Source organism: Megalopta genalis, chromosome 13, assembly GCF_051020955.1.
Source record: "Megalopta genalis isolate 19385.01 chromosome 13, iyMegGena1_principal, whole genome shotgun sequence".
NCBI lineage: Eukaryota > Metazoa > Arthropoda > Insecta > Hymenoptera > Halictidae > Megalopta > Megalopta genalis.
In genome coordinates this window covers 12,004,569-12,021,196 of record NC_135025.1, presented here as the reverse complement: position 1 = coordinate 12,021,196, position 16,628 = coordinate 12,004,569, and the positions used below count along the sequence as shown (strand labels likewise).

General features: G+C 36.0%; 1 protein-coding gene across 1 annotated transcript in view; it reads right to left on the bottom strand.

The window, feature by feature from the left end:
• Positions 1-16,628, bottom strand: part of amon (prohormone processing protease amontillado) — a 133,956-nt gene that overhangs the window by 10,365 nt on the left and 106,963 nt on the right. Inside the window, exons 9-10 of the mRNA XM_033478077.2 lie at positions 3,489-3,722; positions 677-841 (exon numbers count right to left, since the gene is read on the bottom strand). Of these exons, the coding sequence (XP_033333968.1) occupies positions 677-841; positions 3,489-3,722 (399 nt within the window). The remainder of the gene's footprint in view (positions 1-676; positions 842-3,488; positions 3,723-16,628) is intronic.

The following is a 16,628-nucleotide window of genomic DNA, read 5'->3' as shown; positions in this document are numbered from 1 at the left end:
GAGAATCGGAAAATCGAAGAATCAGAAAATTAGGAAATTAGAAAATTAGAAAATCAGAAAATCGGAAAATCCGAGAATCAGAGAATCGGAAAATCGAAGAATCAGAAAATTAGGAAATTAGAAAATTAGAAAATCGGAAAATCGGAAAATCCGAGAATCAGAGAATCAAAGAATCAGAGAATCGGAGAATCGGAGAATCAAAAAATTAGAAAATTAGAAAATCGGAAAATCCGAGAATCAGAGAATCAGAGAATCAAAGAATCAGAGAATCGGAAAATCGAAGAATCAGAAAATTAGGAAATTAGAAAATCGGAAAATCCGAGAATCAAAGAATCAGAGAATCGGAGAATCGGAGAATCAAAAAATTAGAAAATTAAAAAATTAGAAAATTAGAAAATTAGAAAGAAATAATGTTAATATTTGGCAATAACAGTTGGCACAAAACAAATTTTATACTCTATATTAAGATGATTTGCTACATCCAAGGATGTTTCTTAGCTTTTGTCGGTAAGTGTGCGTAATTTGAATAATTGTAAAATACAACACGATGGACAGACAGATTAGTCGACACTGGAAGGTTTAGCGTTAACGAATGATCAGACGAACAAGAATCGATCGACCTGCCGAATAGTTACACACGGAAGATCTATGAATCGGTAGAGATCGAGGAACCTACCTGGTGCCCATCGGCGAAGTCAAGAAAAGCTCGAGATCGCCCCGCCTGGTCGCGTTCACGGATATGACAGCCTGCACATGTTCCAGATAGTTGACCGCATACTCTGTGCCGGCGCAGGCATCAGTCTTTATCTTCAGTAAAATCGAACGGTCGCTCGTCACTTCCCTGCAAATAGGAAATTGGCGTGAAGCATGGAGGAACACGACCTGGCTAACTGGAGCTCCTGCGGGAGAAGGTTACCGGAAGAAAAGGTTACACCATCGCTAATGCCAGGGAAACTCCGGCGAACGGGACAGGAGGCAGCTGGGATCGATACTGCGGTCATCCAGGAATAATGATCCAAATTTAATGGCTATTTAGCCTTCGTGCCAGATTTCGGCAAAATTTTATTCGAACGACGAACGAGAGATAAAGATTAACGAATAAAATTGCATTTGACATTATCGGATAAATATCCGAGCAAATATAAATTTACCTAGCTTACAATTTATCCGAATAAGATTTTATTCGAATAAATAATCCATCTGAATGAGAAGTTATTTGTTATTCGAGAGGATGAAGTTATTTGTACAAGAATTAATTCTGAAAATAATTGTTTCGAATAATAATTATTAAACATAGTGTTTTCCCATAGTTCATTAAATTCTTAAATTAATTTCATTAATTTCTTCCATGTTAATTTTTACGATTAACTTATCTTTTAACTGATGAAAATTTGTTACTACATACTTTAAAAAAAGAACGGTTGATAATTATTGGCATTATTATTCAAATAATTTTACAATCTTTATTTGAATAATTTATTCGTACAATTTGACAATCTCTATTACGAATAATTTATTCGGACAATTGTACAATCTCTATTCGAATAATTTATTCGGACAATTTTACAATCTGTATTCGAATAATTTATTCGTATAATTTTACAATCTATATTCGAATAATTTATTCGTATATAAAATGAAGAATTATTCGAATTAATATAATAATATGTTACGAATTATGAATAATCGTTATTCGAATAAAATATTCGACTAAAATTTAGTATAGATAAATATTAATACGAAACAATTAGAACAGATCTCCCAGACTAAACAAATGGATGATTAGAAATAGCTAACAAGGAACGTCTGTAGAACCTTTGAAAATTTTTTCTCGAGCCGATACTACTGCGGATTTAAAGATCGAAGCCTCCCTTTCACAATGACTCCTCAAAAATTGATGCACGATTTCTTTGTAACAGTTTCATCGAACTTTTAACAATAAGTTCAAAGTTGCGGCAATGTAGACTGCACTATAAGGAATTCAGGCGACTGAACCTGGTCGCCATTTTTGTTCCCTGAAACGGCTCAAAAAAATCATACATCGAGTTTTATGGTGTCGTTGCAAAATAGAGGCTTCAGTCTTTAAATTCATGATGGACTCAGTCACACCAAAACATTTTCAATGATTTTGTGGACGTTTCAAGTTGTAGCATTTTTGAGAAAACTTTTAAAGGAAAATGAACAAGACTTTAGTCTTCAGAACGAATTCAGATTTAACAATGATGACAATTGAGCCGTTTATTTTGAAAGTGGCATAAGTCACTTTGTTTTTAAGTCGATATATTTAAGGGTTTGCGTTTTAACACGTTTAAAAATATGGATGCTAACTTTCGAGAAGATTTACTTGTATTTGTTATCTCAGGATGCTGATATTTTTCTCAGTATAAATAATTTCGTATAAACGTTAAAAAATCACCACTTTTCATTATGGTAAAGTGACTTAAGCCACTTTCAAAATAAATAGTTTAGAAAAATGACTGACATATATTAATTTTGTCCGACGTATTTTACTGAAGTGATGTCTTGAAAGGACAGTGATTTACTAAAATTGTTGAATAAATTACATATATAATAATAATTTATACCATGAACATATTTAATATAAAGGTTTGACTTAAGTATTTTTTATTTTAATATTCATAAAATACAAAAATAATTAGTACATTTTGAAACAAGTATAAGTAATTTATATGAAAATACATCAGTTCAATTTAATTTTCGTCATCAATAGGAGTGATTAAGTCCTCGGAAATCGTGTTTTGTTTCAAATTTTTAAAATAACTGTGGTATATTCGCGGTATATAATTAAGCAAGTCCATCGTGTCTTTGTATTTTGCTGAAGAAACAGGACGAGATCCAGCGTATAACGGATCCATTTCTATTTGTGAATAACGTCTAGGTTTTCCTCTTTTTGGTGACAAATCCAAAGTTAGAAATTCATCTTTTTCATCTAAAGTTAGTTTATAAAACATTTTATAGCCATCTGCTGGCGGGTCTGGAGGTAGCCGCCACATCACTATAATATAATTTACAAAACTGCACTATTCTTTCGCACTTATAAAAATAAGTCCAGTGTGATCACAACTTTTTTAAAAATACTGAAAATAATTCAAGACAATACTTCACACACACTTATCACACGTTTCTATTTATTTTACACTAAGCCCCGCAATTAATTTCCCGAGTACAGCGACTTACGCCACTTTCAAAATAAACATGTTTGTTATACCGTTAATTAGCAAAACTTCTCTCGAACAAATCTCAATAGTTCTCAACTTATTGATTGCAAATTTTTTAAAAATGAAAAGATACCGTTCAATTGTAATTAGTGTTACCATTAACTCGATTTTTTTGAGAAAGTGACTTATGCCCCTTTCAAACTAAACGGCTCAATTTTGCATTGAGACGCTGTTTGAACAGCTTGTTTACTTGTCAGGTTCGAGGAGGTTGAGTATTTTGGAGATGAAACGATTTTCGGAAGTACTTACTCGGTCTCGGAAACGGAACCGGCCTCGCAGTGGTTCCTCGGCGGCACGGTCTTCCATTTGCTGGCCAAGGCCACCATGGCACCAGCGTCTAGAACCCCGTAGCCGAACAGATGGTTGAACTCGAGACCGACTCCGTTCATCGTCCAGTGGAATCTCCCTTTGGCATCGAACAGCGAGTTCCTTTTCGACGTGAGCACAGTCAGATGCTGGATGTCCCTCCAAGTCAACTGAGGACTGCAAAAGAGATTCATCGATTCGATCTCTTTCGAGCTGCGATACCGAGTCCTTATCGAGACACCTACTATTTGATCCGGATTCTAGGCGAGGAAATTGTATGGAGATCGAATGGATTCCAGAATCGAGGTAAATCGAGACTTTTCCGATTCGAAGGAAGGATTAACTCGGAATTCTGAAATTCTTTTTAGAGATGGAAAGAAACAGGCAAATTATATATAGAAATATTTATAAGAAAATTCACGAAGTTTGACTTGAAACTACGCGTTCTGGAAATATTAGTATTAAATTCGGAATGTTATTAATTTATATATTTATATTTATATTAACATATAAAACTGGCAGAATATTGGATAAATTCTGAAACACGGGATTCAACGAGAATTTGTGTATGATTTTAATTTGCTGAAATTGATCACGAGGGAAATAATATTTTAGCAGAGCAGTGTTTGGTTTCCGAAATGTACCGCGCATTCGCAAATTAACTGCGGGTTTTAATCCACTTTGCCTTACATACGAGATTCTCTGAAAAATGATGACACATGAGACGGAGCATAATTTAATACAGCTTCACCGTGTACGTAGCTTCTCGGTTTGTTAAAACGTATAATAGAGAAGATAAAGTTTCATCGAGCGAGTCTTAAATTTCTTCGTTAACGTACATTGAAACTCCGCCAAATTGAGGATTATCGCAGATAAATATCCAGGAAATTAGACAAAAATTCTTTTCACCAGAAACAAAGAAAATCTTTTGACGCTGTAACATATTTTTTTTGAACCGTGAATTTTTATGTATTTATGGCTAGCAGCATTAGTTCGGAGATAACAGGATTTTACTTTACAATTTTGTCCATGAAGATGCAACAGTGAATTTCACCGGACTGAAAATCCTTTTTGCAGAAAAATCTCCAGGAAATTACATCAAACATGAAATACAAAAAAATAAACAAAGGAAAACAAATATTTTATTTACAAGAGAGAAAGGAAATCTTGATACTGTAGAATACTTTCTCTTCGACTGTGAAGTTTTTTCATCCATGGCTGACGACATAGTTCAGAAATAATAGGATTTTGCAGAACATGCACAATTGAATTTGCGGAATGATTATACAGCTGGAGTTCACTGGGAACGGATTGTCGAGCCGAGCCACTGAAAAATTGCATTCCTAGCAGAACAGGAAAGCTGGACAGCTCAACAATTTAGCGAGTTGAAGCTTCGCGAATGATTCACGGCGTGTGACAACGGTGTTCCATTGTTCGTTTCCAACGACAGTAAATTTCGCTTGTCCCAACCAGTTCCGGGGGTACAATCGCGAAAATTGAGTTTCAGCTACCCCGCAGCAACTAATTTTCCATTGCATAATGCAATTATTACTTCCACTCGGGATAAATGATTACTGACGCGTTTCTGCGACGCTTCCTTTGTTCGCGATTTTTAGACAGCGGATCTTTGCGCGACGTTAATAAGCAAAATTCATATGAAAGATTAATATACAGGATATACGAGGTGTCCTAAAATCATGGTACTTCAGGGAAATTAGAGATTACTAAGGTCATTCAAAGCAACTTTTTCCTTTACAAAAATTTTCTCCAAGGCATCGTTAACGAGTTATTGACGAAAAACAGTAACCAATGAGAGACGAGCTCGGCTGGCGCGAAGCGGCCCAGCCAATGAGCGCGCGAAGCCCAGTTCCGCTCATTGGCTCGGCCACCTAGCGCCCTCGAGCGGCGCCCGATCGAGCTCATCCCTCATTGGTCAGTGTTTTTCATTAATAATTCGTTAACGATGCCTCGGAGAATATCTTTGTAAAGGAAAAAGTTACTTCTAATCACCTCAGGAACTCCTCATTTTTCGGAAATACCATAATTTTAGGACACGCTGTATATGCAAAATTAATATGCAAGGTTAATATGCGAAATTAATATGCAAAACATACAGGGTGTCCTAAAATTATGGTATTTTCGAGAAATGAGGGATTCCTGAGGTGATTTCAAGCAACTTTTTCCTTTACAAAAATATTCTCCGAGGCATCGTTAACGATTTATTAATGAAAAACACTGACCAATGAGGGATGAGCTCGACCGGGCGCCGCTCGGGGGCGCTAGGCGACCGAGCCAATGAACGAAACCGAGCTTTGTGCGCTCGTTGGCTCAGTCGCCGCACGCCAGCCGAGCTCGCCTCTCATTGGTCACTGTTTTCGGTTAATTACTCGTAAACGAAACCGCGGATTGCAATTTCGCTAAGGAAAAAGTTACTTCAAATGATCTCAGGAATCCCTTATTTCTCTCAAATACCATAATTTTAGGACACTCTGCATATGCAAAATATATGTGCAAAATTAATGTGCAAAATATATGCGAAATATATACGAAATAGTGGATATTATTTATTGTAATTTGCATTATAATATGCAATTTACATACAATATGCAACTATAATTTGTTATATATTATTTTCTATTATTAAAACCAAATATTATTATTAAAAATTACCTAGTCTCATTTGAAAATATAACGGTGACCTTGTATTTTATCGAAAATCAATTTGTTTTTAAAGTTGAACAATTACAATTTCTTGTCGGTTAAATACTAATTAACTTTTGATAGGACTTTTTTGTCAAGACATTGGAAGGGGCTGAAAAATCGTGGGGAGTAATTTATGACTCACCCTGCATATAGTATTATATGCAAGATGCAAAATGTGGAAGATAAAATCAATATTTTTAGAATTCTGTAACGACGAAACAGTTTTCAATCTAAGGCCTATCCATTTACCCGTATTCCAAAAAAAATGTGCATTTGCATAAAGATCCGCTGTCCAGTGACTTTGAAATTTTCACGTCGCACGATCCAGCGAGAAAAATGAAAGAAGCGCCAGCGAGTGGAAGATGGTTAATGGGACTCGTCCCTGGGCTTTTGAAATCTCGTCAAACTCGGTCGGTGGAACGTGACCCAGAAATGGAGATGTAATATAAAAAGGCCAAGTGTCCCTGTGCATTGGACGTTCCGCGGCGTTTAGCGTTGCCTAATTCACCAGCAAACGTGGCTATTTTCGAGCCGTTTTAACCTTTACATCTTTTCAAACTTGAAATTGTATCATTTCCCATTCGCACCATGCATGTTCATGCGAACATGAATTTTGATGAACGCGAAAACATTTTCCGGAAAGAATTTCCTAAGGTCAGCAGTTCAGTTAACTTCAACATTTGCAACTTTGCAATTTGTTTTTTATGAGAGACACTGAAAAAGTTATAATAAAAATTTAATTTCTTATTATTTTATTTATGCCTTGTTAGGTTACTAACCAGTATATTCGTCATAACACGTAATATTACCATTTCTCCGCGACGAGTATACTCGTCACAGTACAAAAATATTGTCATGTCATCATGACGAGTGTACTCGTCATAATATAAAATATTGCCATTTTTTCACGACGAGTATACTAATCATAGTACAAAATATTGTCATTTCTTCATGACGAGTGTACTCGTTATAATATAAAATATTGCCATTTTTCACGACGAGTGTACTCGTCATAATACAAAATGTTGTTATTTCTTCACGACGAGTATTCTCATCATGAAACGAAATATTGTCACTTCTTCACGACGAGAATTCTCGTCATAGTACAAAATATTGCCATTTCTTTATGACGAGTGTACTCGTCACGGTACAAAATATTGTCATTTCTTCATGACGAGTGTACTCGTTATAATATAAAATATTGCCATTTTTCACGACGAGTGTACTCGTCATAATACAAAATGTTGTCATTTCTTCACGACGAGTATTCTCATCATGAAACGAAATATTGTCACTTCTTCACGACGAGAATTCTCGTCATAGTACAAAATATTGCCATTTCTTTATGACGAGTGTACTCGTCACGGTACAAAATATTGCCATTTCTTTATGACGAGTGTACTCGTCACGGTACGAAATATTGCCATTTCTTCACAAGTGTACTCGTTATAACACAAAATGTTGTCATTTTCCCACGACGAGTATACTCGTCAATAACAGCTAACTGGTTATGAAGGATATTGTATACTTTGACATTCTTCATTAAATTGTGTATTTTATAAAAGTGTTGCATTTAACATACAAATCGTCAAAATGACTGGTTTCTGATTTTTGCTTCATCAATTGCTGATAAAAATGTTAAATATATAAAAATGTTTTTACTCTTTTTGTTAGAAATTTTTGTACGAACTTCCTCATTCAAGTACATATTACAATAAAAATTCTTCATTCAATTATGTATTTTATAAAAGTGCTGCATTTAACATACAAATCGTCAAAATGACTGGTTTCTGATTTTTGCTTTATCAATTCCTGATAAAAATGTTAAATATATAAAAATGTTTTTACTTTGTTCTGTTAGAAATTTTTGTACGAACTTCCTCATTCAAGTACATATTACAATAAAGATCGTAGAAGGTTTAAATAAATCGAATCCTGCCAATATTATAAAACAGTATACATTGTTATACATTATACATGAACGTTAAACAACATACGAATAAAATCGAACATATACAGTGTAACTTACACTGTTTTCAAAGTGACTGCCAGCTGGTTAATCGAGAGATTGAATTCATTTAGTTATTATTGCATCTGTTCAACGTCAGCTTGCTCGAGCATTCACTATTTAGTTGCAATTAACATCGAATGCGAGCGTAACTATGTTTTGTATAATGCAGACCAATATAGGTGTTTAGTGCATCGATGTAGATTAGAGAATTAATTGTTCTGAATATTGAATGGTAGGCAGTGGGGCACAGTGGTGGGTCCAGGCATATCTCGTTTCTCGTTCACAGCCAACAAGTCGACGATATATCATGCGGGCGCCAGTGAATTCCAATGCGCATGGTTCACGAAACAATCCATTTTATATCCCGATGCACATTCTCGGTCTACTGACGCAGAAAATCCTGTTTACAGTGTTAAACATCAAACAATGGAGAATTCAATAGTACGTCCGATAATATCTCGTTGCCGCTCATTAACGTTGCCGCATATTAATTCCAGCGAATGAGAAGGATTGATGAATTTTGTTTTAACCTTTTAGGCACGATGCGCCACTACAGTAGCTTCCGCGGATATCATCTTTTAGAACGACACGCCACCATAGTGGCTTTCGCGGATGTCATCTCTCTGGACGACGCGCCACAATAGTGGCTTGCTCTAGTAGCTCACTCGCTCATCGTTTGAACCAAATAATTGTCTTCATATGCATTGTTTCACACTTCTTTTGTCTTCACATCGATTTACAACAGTCTACAGGGTGTCCCAAAAATGTCTGGCAATCCGGAAATGGCGGGTTCCTCGGATCATTTGAAGCAACTTCGTCCTTTACAAAAATTTTCTCCGAGGCACCGTTAACGAGTTATTAACGAAAAACAGTGACCAATAAGAATCGAGTACGGCTGACGCGAGGCGGTCCAGTCAACCAGCGCGCGAAGCCCAGTTTCGCTCATTGGCTCGATCGCCTCGCGCCAGCTGAGCTCGCCTCTCATTGGTCACTGTTTTTCGTTGATAACTCGTGAACGGTGCCTCGGAGAAAATTTTTGTAAAGGAAAAAGTTGCTTCGAATGGCCTGAGGAACCCGCCACTTTCGGGTTGCGAGACATTTTTGGGACACCCTGAATTCAGTCGTACCTAAAAGGTTAAAATAACTGTGATACCGTCTCTGGTTTTTAAATTTAATGCACGTTCACCAGAGTTACAACTCTTAAGCCTTTCGCTACGGGCGGATTTTCCGCCGCGGTACTTCTGCTGAACGGCGCGCTGCGACATCACTGCACGCTACAAGACGTCGATCGTTGCGGAGGTACTGCAGCGGAGAAACCGCCCGTAGCAAAAGGGTTAATCGAAATAAAGTTAAACAAAATTGAAAGAAAAAATAAAGGCATATCTATTTATCCCTTGTTGAGAGAAAAATAAGGTGAATTATCTTCCTGCAGTAAGCACTGACTTTATTCGCTACAAACGATCGAACTTATGGAGGGCCACTATAGTGACCCGTAGTACCTCAGTCGCATTTTATGGAGGGCCACTTTAGTGGCCCGTAGTACCTCGGTGGCATCTTATGGAAGGCCGCTATAGTGGCCCGTAGTATCGAAAGGGTTAAAATGCGACACCATATTTGTCGTACTGAAAATTGCCATGTTCAACGAAATGCGCGAACTTTATCGAATTTCTATCGGAGATGCCATTTGCAGTCGAATGAAGTTCGATCCTTCCCCTTTAATCTGAAAAACGTAAACATGGTTGCGAATTTGTTTTCGCAAAATTAAAGCTTTGTAAAGTAACCATTGCATTCTGCGATGATTTTTCACGCAGTTATCAATGAAAATGCAAGCGATATTTCAGAGTGCTGTAACATTGCGAAAGAAAGTCGCAGCCAGGTTTTCTTTCTTTTAAATTAAAGGGGAAGGATCGAACTTTATTCCAATGTAAACGGCATCTCGGGAAAAAATTCGGTACAGTCCGTGCACTTCGTCAAACTTGGCAATTTTGAAAAACATGGAAAAAGATGGCCTCGTATTTAAAGAGTTATAGAGATCACGGTGCATCAAACTTAAAAACCAGAACCACTGTTCTAAAATAGAGGTTTCAAGCTTTAATTTAAAATAGAAGTCATCATCCTACGATGATTTTTTTCGCGGAGTTATCGTCAGTCAAAGTTGGCCAATTTGTATCGAAAATGTTTCTACGCTGTAACTTTCTTGCACAATTACACCGTGAAAAATACAATAATACTTTCCTTTTTAAATCGATTGTCAGCATGACGACAACGTGCAAACGATAAATTTCAATCACACGGTTCACAACGTGGCAAATTCGACCCGTCGGTTCAGAATTTCCGTTCAAATGTATCGTACGTTTCCGACGAGGAAAAATGTTAAAAAGTCCCTAGAAATGTCATATATCGAAAGACGAGGTATTCAATGACTCGTGAATAATATGTGATTCTCGTTCGGTGTCTATCGCGATAAAGTCGCGAAACGCGAGCTTTTGCGATTCAATACGATTATATAGGCAAAGAAGAACGCACTCCCACGCATCGCTGCCCACTCACTCGGTAAATTACAATACGATTCGATATCGTTGCCGTCCATTACCGGATGAATGTACTACGTGTAGGGGAATAAAAAAGTTGACTGTGCAAGTCGACGTTTCAAACAATTTGCAAGGGACGAAAAATTCCACGGTGATGTCAATCTCTTCTGTTACATTGGTAGTGTTACAATTAGTATTAAATGGGGTTATTAAAAGTATTTAATATTATTCTGAACGAATTTTTAATTACTTTAATCACGTTTCTACTTTTACGTTTCTAATTATGTGTCTTTAATTACTTTGGTCGCTGACAGCGGATTTTTATGCAAAATAAAAAAATTCTTTCCACTGATTATAAAATAGTGAAGCTATATACTGATCTTTTTCTTTCGTTAATTATCTTATCGAGCTAAAAATAATACAATCGTGTTTTTCAGATTTTTACGGGTTTCCACCGTTTTTAATTTGATGTACTAATATGTGTCATGTATTAATCAAATCTGTAGTGTATTGGTCACTTAAATTAACAAAGGAATGAAAAGAAGGTGTTAGTTTTTCTTTATTTTCGTGTTTGTATACTTTTCGAATACTATCAATTAGTTCGATTATGTTTCTATTAGAGCTTTTAAATATTTCGTTTTAAGTTAAGTATTTGGTTTCACGTTAAGTATTCAGTTTTAGTTTAAGTATTTAGTTCTGATTCAAGTTTATAGTTTCAATTTCTGCACTTATTTTTAATTTAAGTATTAATTGAAGTAATTAGTTTCAGATTAAGTATTTAGTTGCAATTTGAGTATTTAGTTTTAACTGAAGTAATTAATTTTAAGTTGAGTATTCAGTTTTAGTTTAAGTATTTAGTTCTGATTCAAGTTTATAGTTTCAATTTCTGCACTTATTTTTAATTTAAGTATTAATTGAAGTAATTAGTTTCAGATTAAGTATTTAGTTGCAATTTGAGTATTTAGTTTTAACTGAAGTAATTAATTTTAAGATAAGTATTCAGTTTTAGTTTAAGTATTTAGTTCTGATTCAAGTTTATAGTTTCAATTTCTGCACTCTTATTTTTAATTTAAGTATTAATTGAAGTATTTAGTGTTAATTGAAGTAATTAGTTTCAGATTAAGTATTTTTTTAGTTTCAACTGAAGTAATTAATTTTAAGTTAAGTATTTAGTTTTATAGTTTAAGTATTTAGTTTCAATTCGAGTATTTAGTTTTAATTTAATTATTTGTTTTTCATTTACGTATTTAGCGTTAGTCGAAGTAACTAGTTTTAAGTTAAGTATTTAGTTCTAGATTAAGTATTTAGTCGTCGTTTAAGTATTTCGTTTTAGTTCTCAACTCATTTACGTAAGTCACATTCGAACCTTAATTTAAAACAAAAACAAAGAATAAAATAAAATATTAAATGAAATATAATTTAATAATATAATAAACATCAACCTTGTTTTAAACGGTTCATTTATCCATATTTCTGTTGGAATTTTCGTGTACTTTTTTTGTAAATCGCAAATCACCGCAAAGCCGAAATTCCGCGCAAACGAAAATAAATTATTTAATTGATCGCTCGAGAAAATTTGAAATCCGATTTAAAAAGCAAAAAAAAAAACGTCAGGTAATTCGAAGTGATAATAAATGTTATTCCACTCGTTATTCGAAATGTTTCCTAAACATCAATTCCCGCAAAGCCGACCGAGCCTAAACTCTCATGAAAACGTCGGATTACGCCGTGATTTGCGGATGAAACTATGTCTCCGGCAAATTGTGATTCGGCGAATTCGACGGCCGGAAACGATAACTGACCGATTCCATCTCTACCGAGTTTTCGGAGCGTGTTGATCGCGTACGGCTTACGCGAAACTACCGAAAATCCGCTAACGAAACTTTTCCGATCCGTTTCCGATGGCGGCGTCACACGAGTCGAATGCACTCGACCGGCATAAAGCCCTTTAACGAACGATTTCACCGGCAGAAAGTGAATCGAACATGCGGAGCCGCTGTTGCAAATATTTACCAGCTTTTTTCCAGCCGTTTGATCGATTTTAATCCGCTCGAAAGGTCTACCTGTAATTCCTGCACCTGTGTTTAATTTCTGCGCGGGTAAACGGTATTCGAGACGATCTTTTCATCCTCTCCGATAATCGCGTTGCGCTCGCTGAATCGCGCGGAATCGATTAGTGGGACATTGACTCTTTCCCTGAGATTGCGAAACGTTTCCGGATGAAACTCGTCGATTATTTTGCTGCGTCGAAAGTTCGATACAGTGGTACTTCATTTAACTTCGGAAATATTGAAATTTTCTTTCATGAAGCTTCCCGTCCAAATAATCGGAGTTTGCGATCAGATTAATATTTTTAATGAAACATTTAATACATTTTTCAGTGGATAACGATATTTAAATCTTTACGAATCTCAGGACAATAATTTGATAAGTCGTGATAAATAAACTATTTCCGAAAGAGTAAAGCTGACAACTGTATTTATTATTTACTGATTAATAAACGCGAAATAATATGTATATGTAATATTAATGTTAATTGGTTAATATTAATATTAATTATAATTAAGGTTAAAATGTTAATTATAAATAAAAGTTAATATTGACATGTATTAATATTATATAATATTATTAAATAATATGTATGTAATAATATGTAATTTAATAATATTATTAAATAATAATGTATTAATATTATATAATATTATTATTAATATTAATATTATTATAATATTATTAATATTAATAATTATTATAATATTTATATTGAATTATAATTATATAATATAATAATTAATATTTCTAATAATAGTTACAATATTATTAATATTAATAATATTATTAGGTACATATTATATGTTTTATTCAGTGAAAACAAAATTACAAAATTAATTACTTTCATCTATGGACTTTGCAGAAGACAAATCTTTCAAATTTTCATGCACGATAATGAAAATGAAACGGGAATGGAGTTCTTCTGTACTTTTATTTCCGGAAGTAGATCAACATCGTCGAAATTAAATGGCGAGTTATAAAGATAGTGATACATAAAATATATGAATTTATTCGATGACTTTAATGCTGGATTTACTTGCTAGATTTATTTGACGAATTTATTTGCTAGATTTATTTGACGAATTTATTTGCTAGATTTATTTGACGAATTTATTTGCTAGATTTATTTGACGAATTTATTTGCTAGATTTATTTGACGAATTTATTTGCTAGATTTATTTGACGAATTTATTTGCTAGATTTATTTGACGAGTTTATTTGCTAGATTTATTTAACGAATTTATTTGCTAGATTCGTTTCATAAATATTGATAGATAAACGTTACGAAAAAATATAACTTATCAATTTATACATAAAATTTTCCTTTTCATATACTCGTACGATTTTCGTCCGGAGTCACAGAAATTGGGCCGGACACAGAAATTGGGACATCTACTTTACTTTTCTCTAGATCTTACGTGTTGATACATAAACATTATGAAAAACATACTACTGTGATCAAAAAGTAAGGTCAAATTGTCATTTAAAACTTCCGGGCATTAGGAAGGCAGGTAATTTTTTTTTCCTAGGTTGGTAGGACTGTCTGTAACATTTGCCAAGTGTCTGTTTGTCAAAAGGTTTAATTATCTCCGAGTTACACGTGTTTTTGTAAACGACCAAAAGTGAATTTTTCGATTTTTACAATGGGTGATTTTGTTGAGCAAAGAACTTGCATCAAATTTTGTTTGCGGAACGAATATTCTTGTGCGGACACGTTGAAAATGTTACGGAAGGCCTTTGGTGATCAAACTATGCCACAAAAAAACGTTTATAAGTGGTACAACAAGTTCAAAGCGGGCCGAGAACGCGTTGAAGACGAACCGCGCTCTGGACGACCATCAACGTCTACCGACGAGGGCCACGTCCAAAAAAATCGAAGATTTGGTGCTTGAAAATCGTCGACTGACAATGAGAGACCTCGCTGATAGTGTTGGAATATCATTTGGCTCAGTCCAAACCATTTTGAAGAATGATTTGTGTCTCAAACGCGTCAAGTCTCGATTGGTGCCATGTCATACTGCATTGGTTCTTCGCGACTTTTTTGCCAAAAACTCGACTCATATCGTTCCGCAACCACCGTATTCGCCTGATTTGGCTCCGTGCGACTTCTGGTTATTCGGCAAACTCAAAAAGCCAATGCGGGGACGCCGTTTTGACACGATTGAGGAGATAAAAACCGAATCGAAGAAGGTCTTGAAGGCTATACCGGAAAAAGACTATTCCGACTGTTTCGAGGACTGGAAAAAGCGTCGGAAACAGTGCGTTTTATCGGACGGGGATTACTTTGAAGGGGATGAAATTGATTTGGAAGAATAAATAAAGAATTTACATTTTATAAACAAATTCACCTTACTTTTTGATCACAGTAGTATATCATTAAGTTTTAGCGCTGAAGGGAAGGTTAGCGAATCGGAGAGCGTGTTTAAGGTTACTGTTAATGCAGTTTATTGAATTGCTATCGATGAGCGCGGGCGCGACTAGCGTGACGTCGTAGGACTAACAACTTAGGACAGACTGAGCTTTTGGAGTTGCGCGTTTGTCTCTTTTATACTGGAAGAGAAGAAAGGAATAGATGGACTTTCGTAGGAAAGGAGAAAGTTGGGAAAGTCCCGTGCGGGTCGAGGTGTCCAGATGTGAGGAGAATTGTTTTATTAGGGGTGCGTGTTTTTTAGGGAATTTTGAGGATTAGGAACGGTACTTGTTTTATTGCTAGCGGCCGCGCTCAGGTAGAGGAATGCGACGCCACAAATTCATATAATAACACTTTTCCTTTTATATACGTCTTTAATCCGGAGGCACAGAAACTGGGACACCTATGCCCCGTTTGCGGACAATTCATCCATGCTCGACTCCATCGGTCGTTTTCTTTGATTTGACTGATAGAAACTCGTCGAACAGGCAATCCAGCGTTAAGGCAATAAAGTTGTTAGAGCCGGCGATGAGAGAAATTGCTTTTATAACTCGCCCGCTTTCAAACGGGGCAATTTTCCGAAGTAATCGACAAGGAGAGCGTCGCAACTGAAAACAAACGTTCGACGTTGTTCTCCCGGCGGCCGAACAATGCCGGTCCACGGCGGGAAATTCGATTCGGACGGCTTTTTGGACCGCGTCCTGCCTTCGTTCTCGACGAAATAAAACGCGTGGGTGCACGCGAGGGCATCGCGGTTCCGGTCTCGGGTCGATAATCCGATCGCCGAACGGTGAACATGTCACCGAAAGCCGCCCGATCGAATCGCGCTAGCTCGGCCACCTTCGACGTTACGGAGCACGATCCAGAAAATGGTCTCCCGAGCCGCTGGAAAACCGATGGAAAATTTGTCGCGATTTCACCGCGGCCAAGAAAGTTAAGCTGGAAGTTGAACCGCGCGAGGCAAACGGCGGGAAGCTTCGTGAGATAACACCGGAAACTGTCCGACTTGTTTTATCAGAGCCCGGGCAAATAGCGAGAACGTGTTCCCGGAAGAAAAATATGAAATCATTTTGCAACCTGTTTGACCGTTGGCTGAACTTTTTCCATTTATCCTTCGCTTTGAACTTCGGTTAAATGTTGAGGCGAGAACGCGATATTAAAAATAGTTTCCCGCGGGAAGATTTTGGTACAGTGTTCCAGTGAAAAGTGGAAAGTTGTAAAGGGATCGTAGAGAATGTGCTCGGAGAACTTTCGATTAGATGGCTATTCCTTGAAATCATTATTTACGCTGCTTTTGGTTTCGTTGTTTAGGCGTACGTTTTTCTACTAGCGATTTTTCTGATAGAATCGGATGGAAATGTTTTGGAAGTATCGTC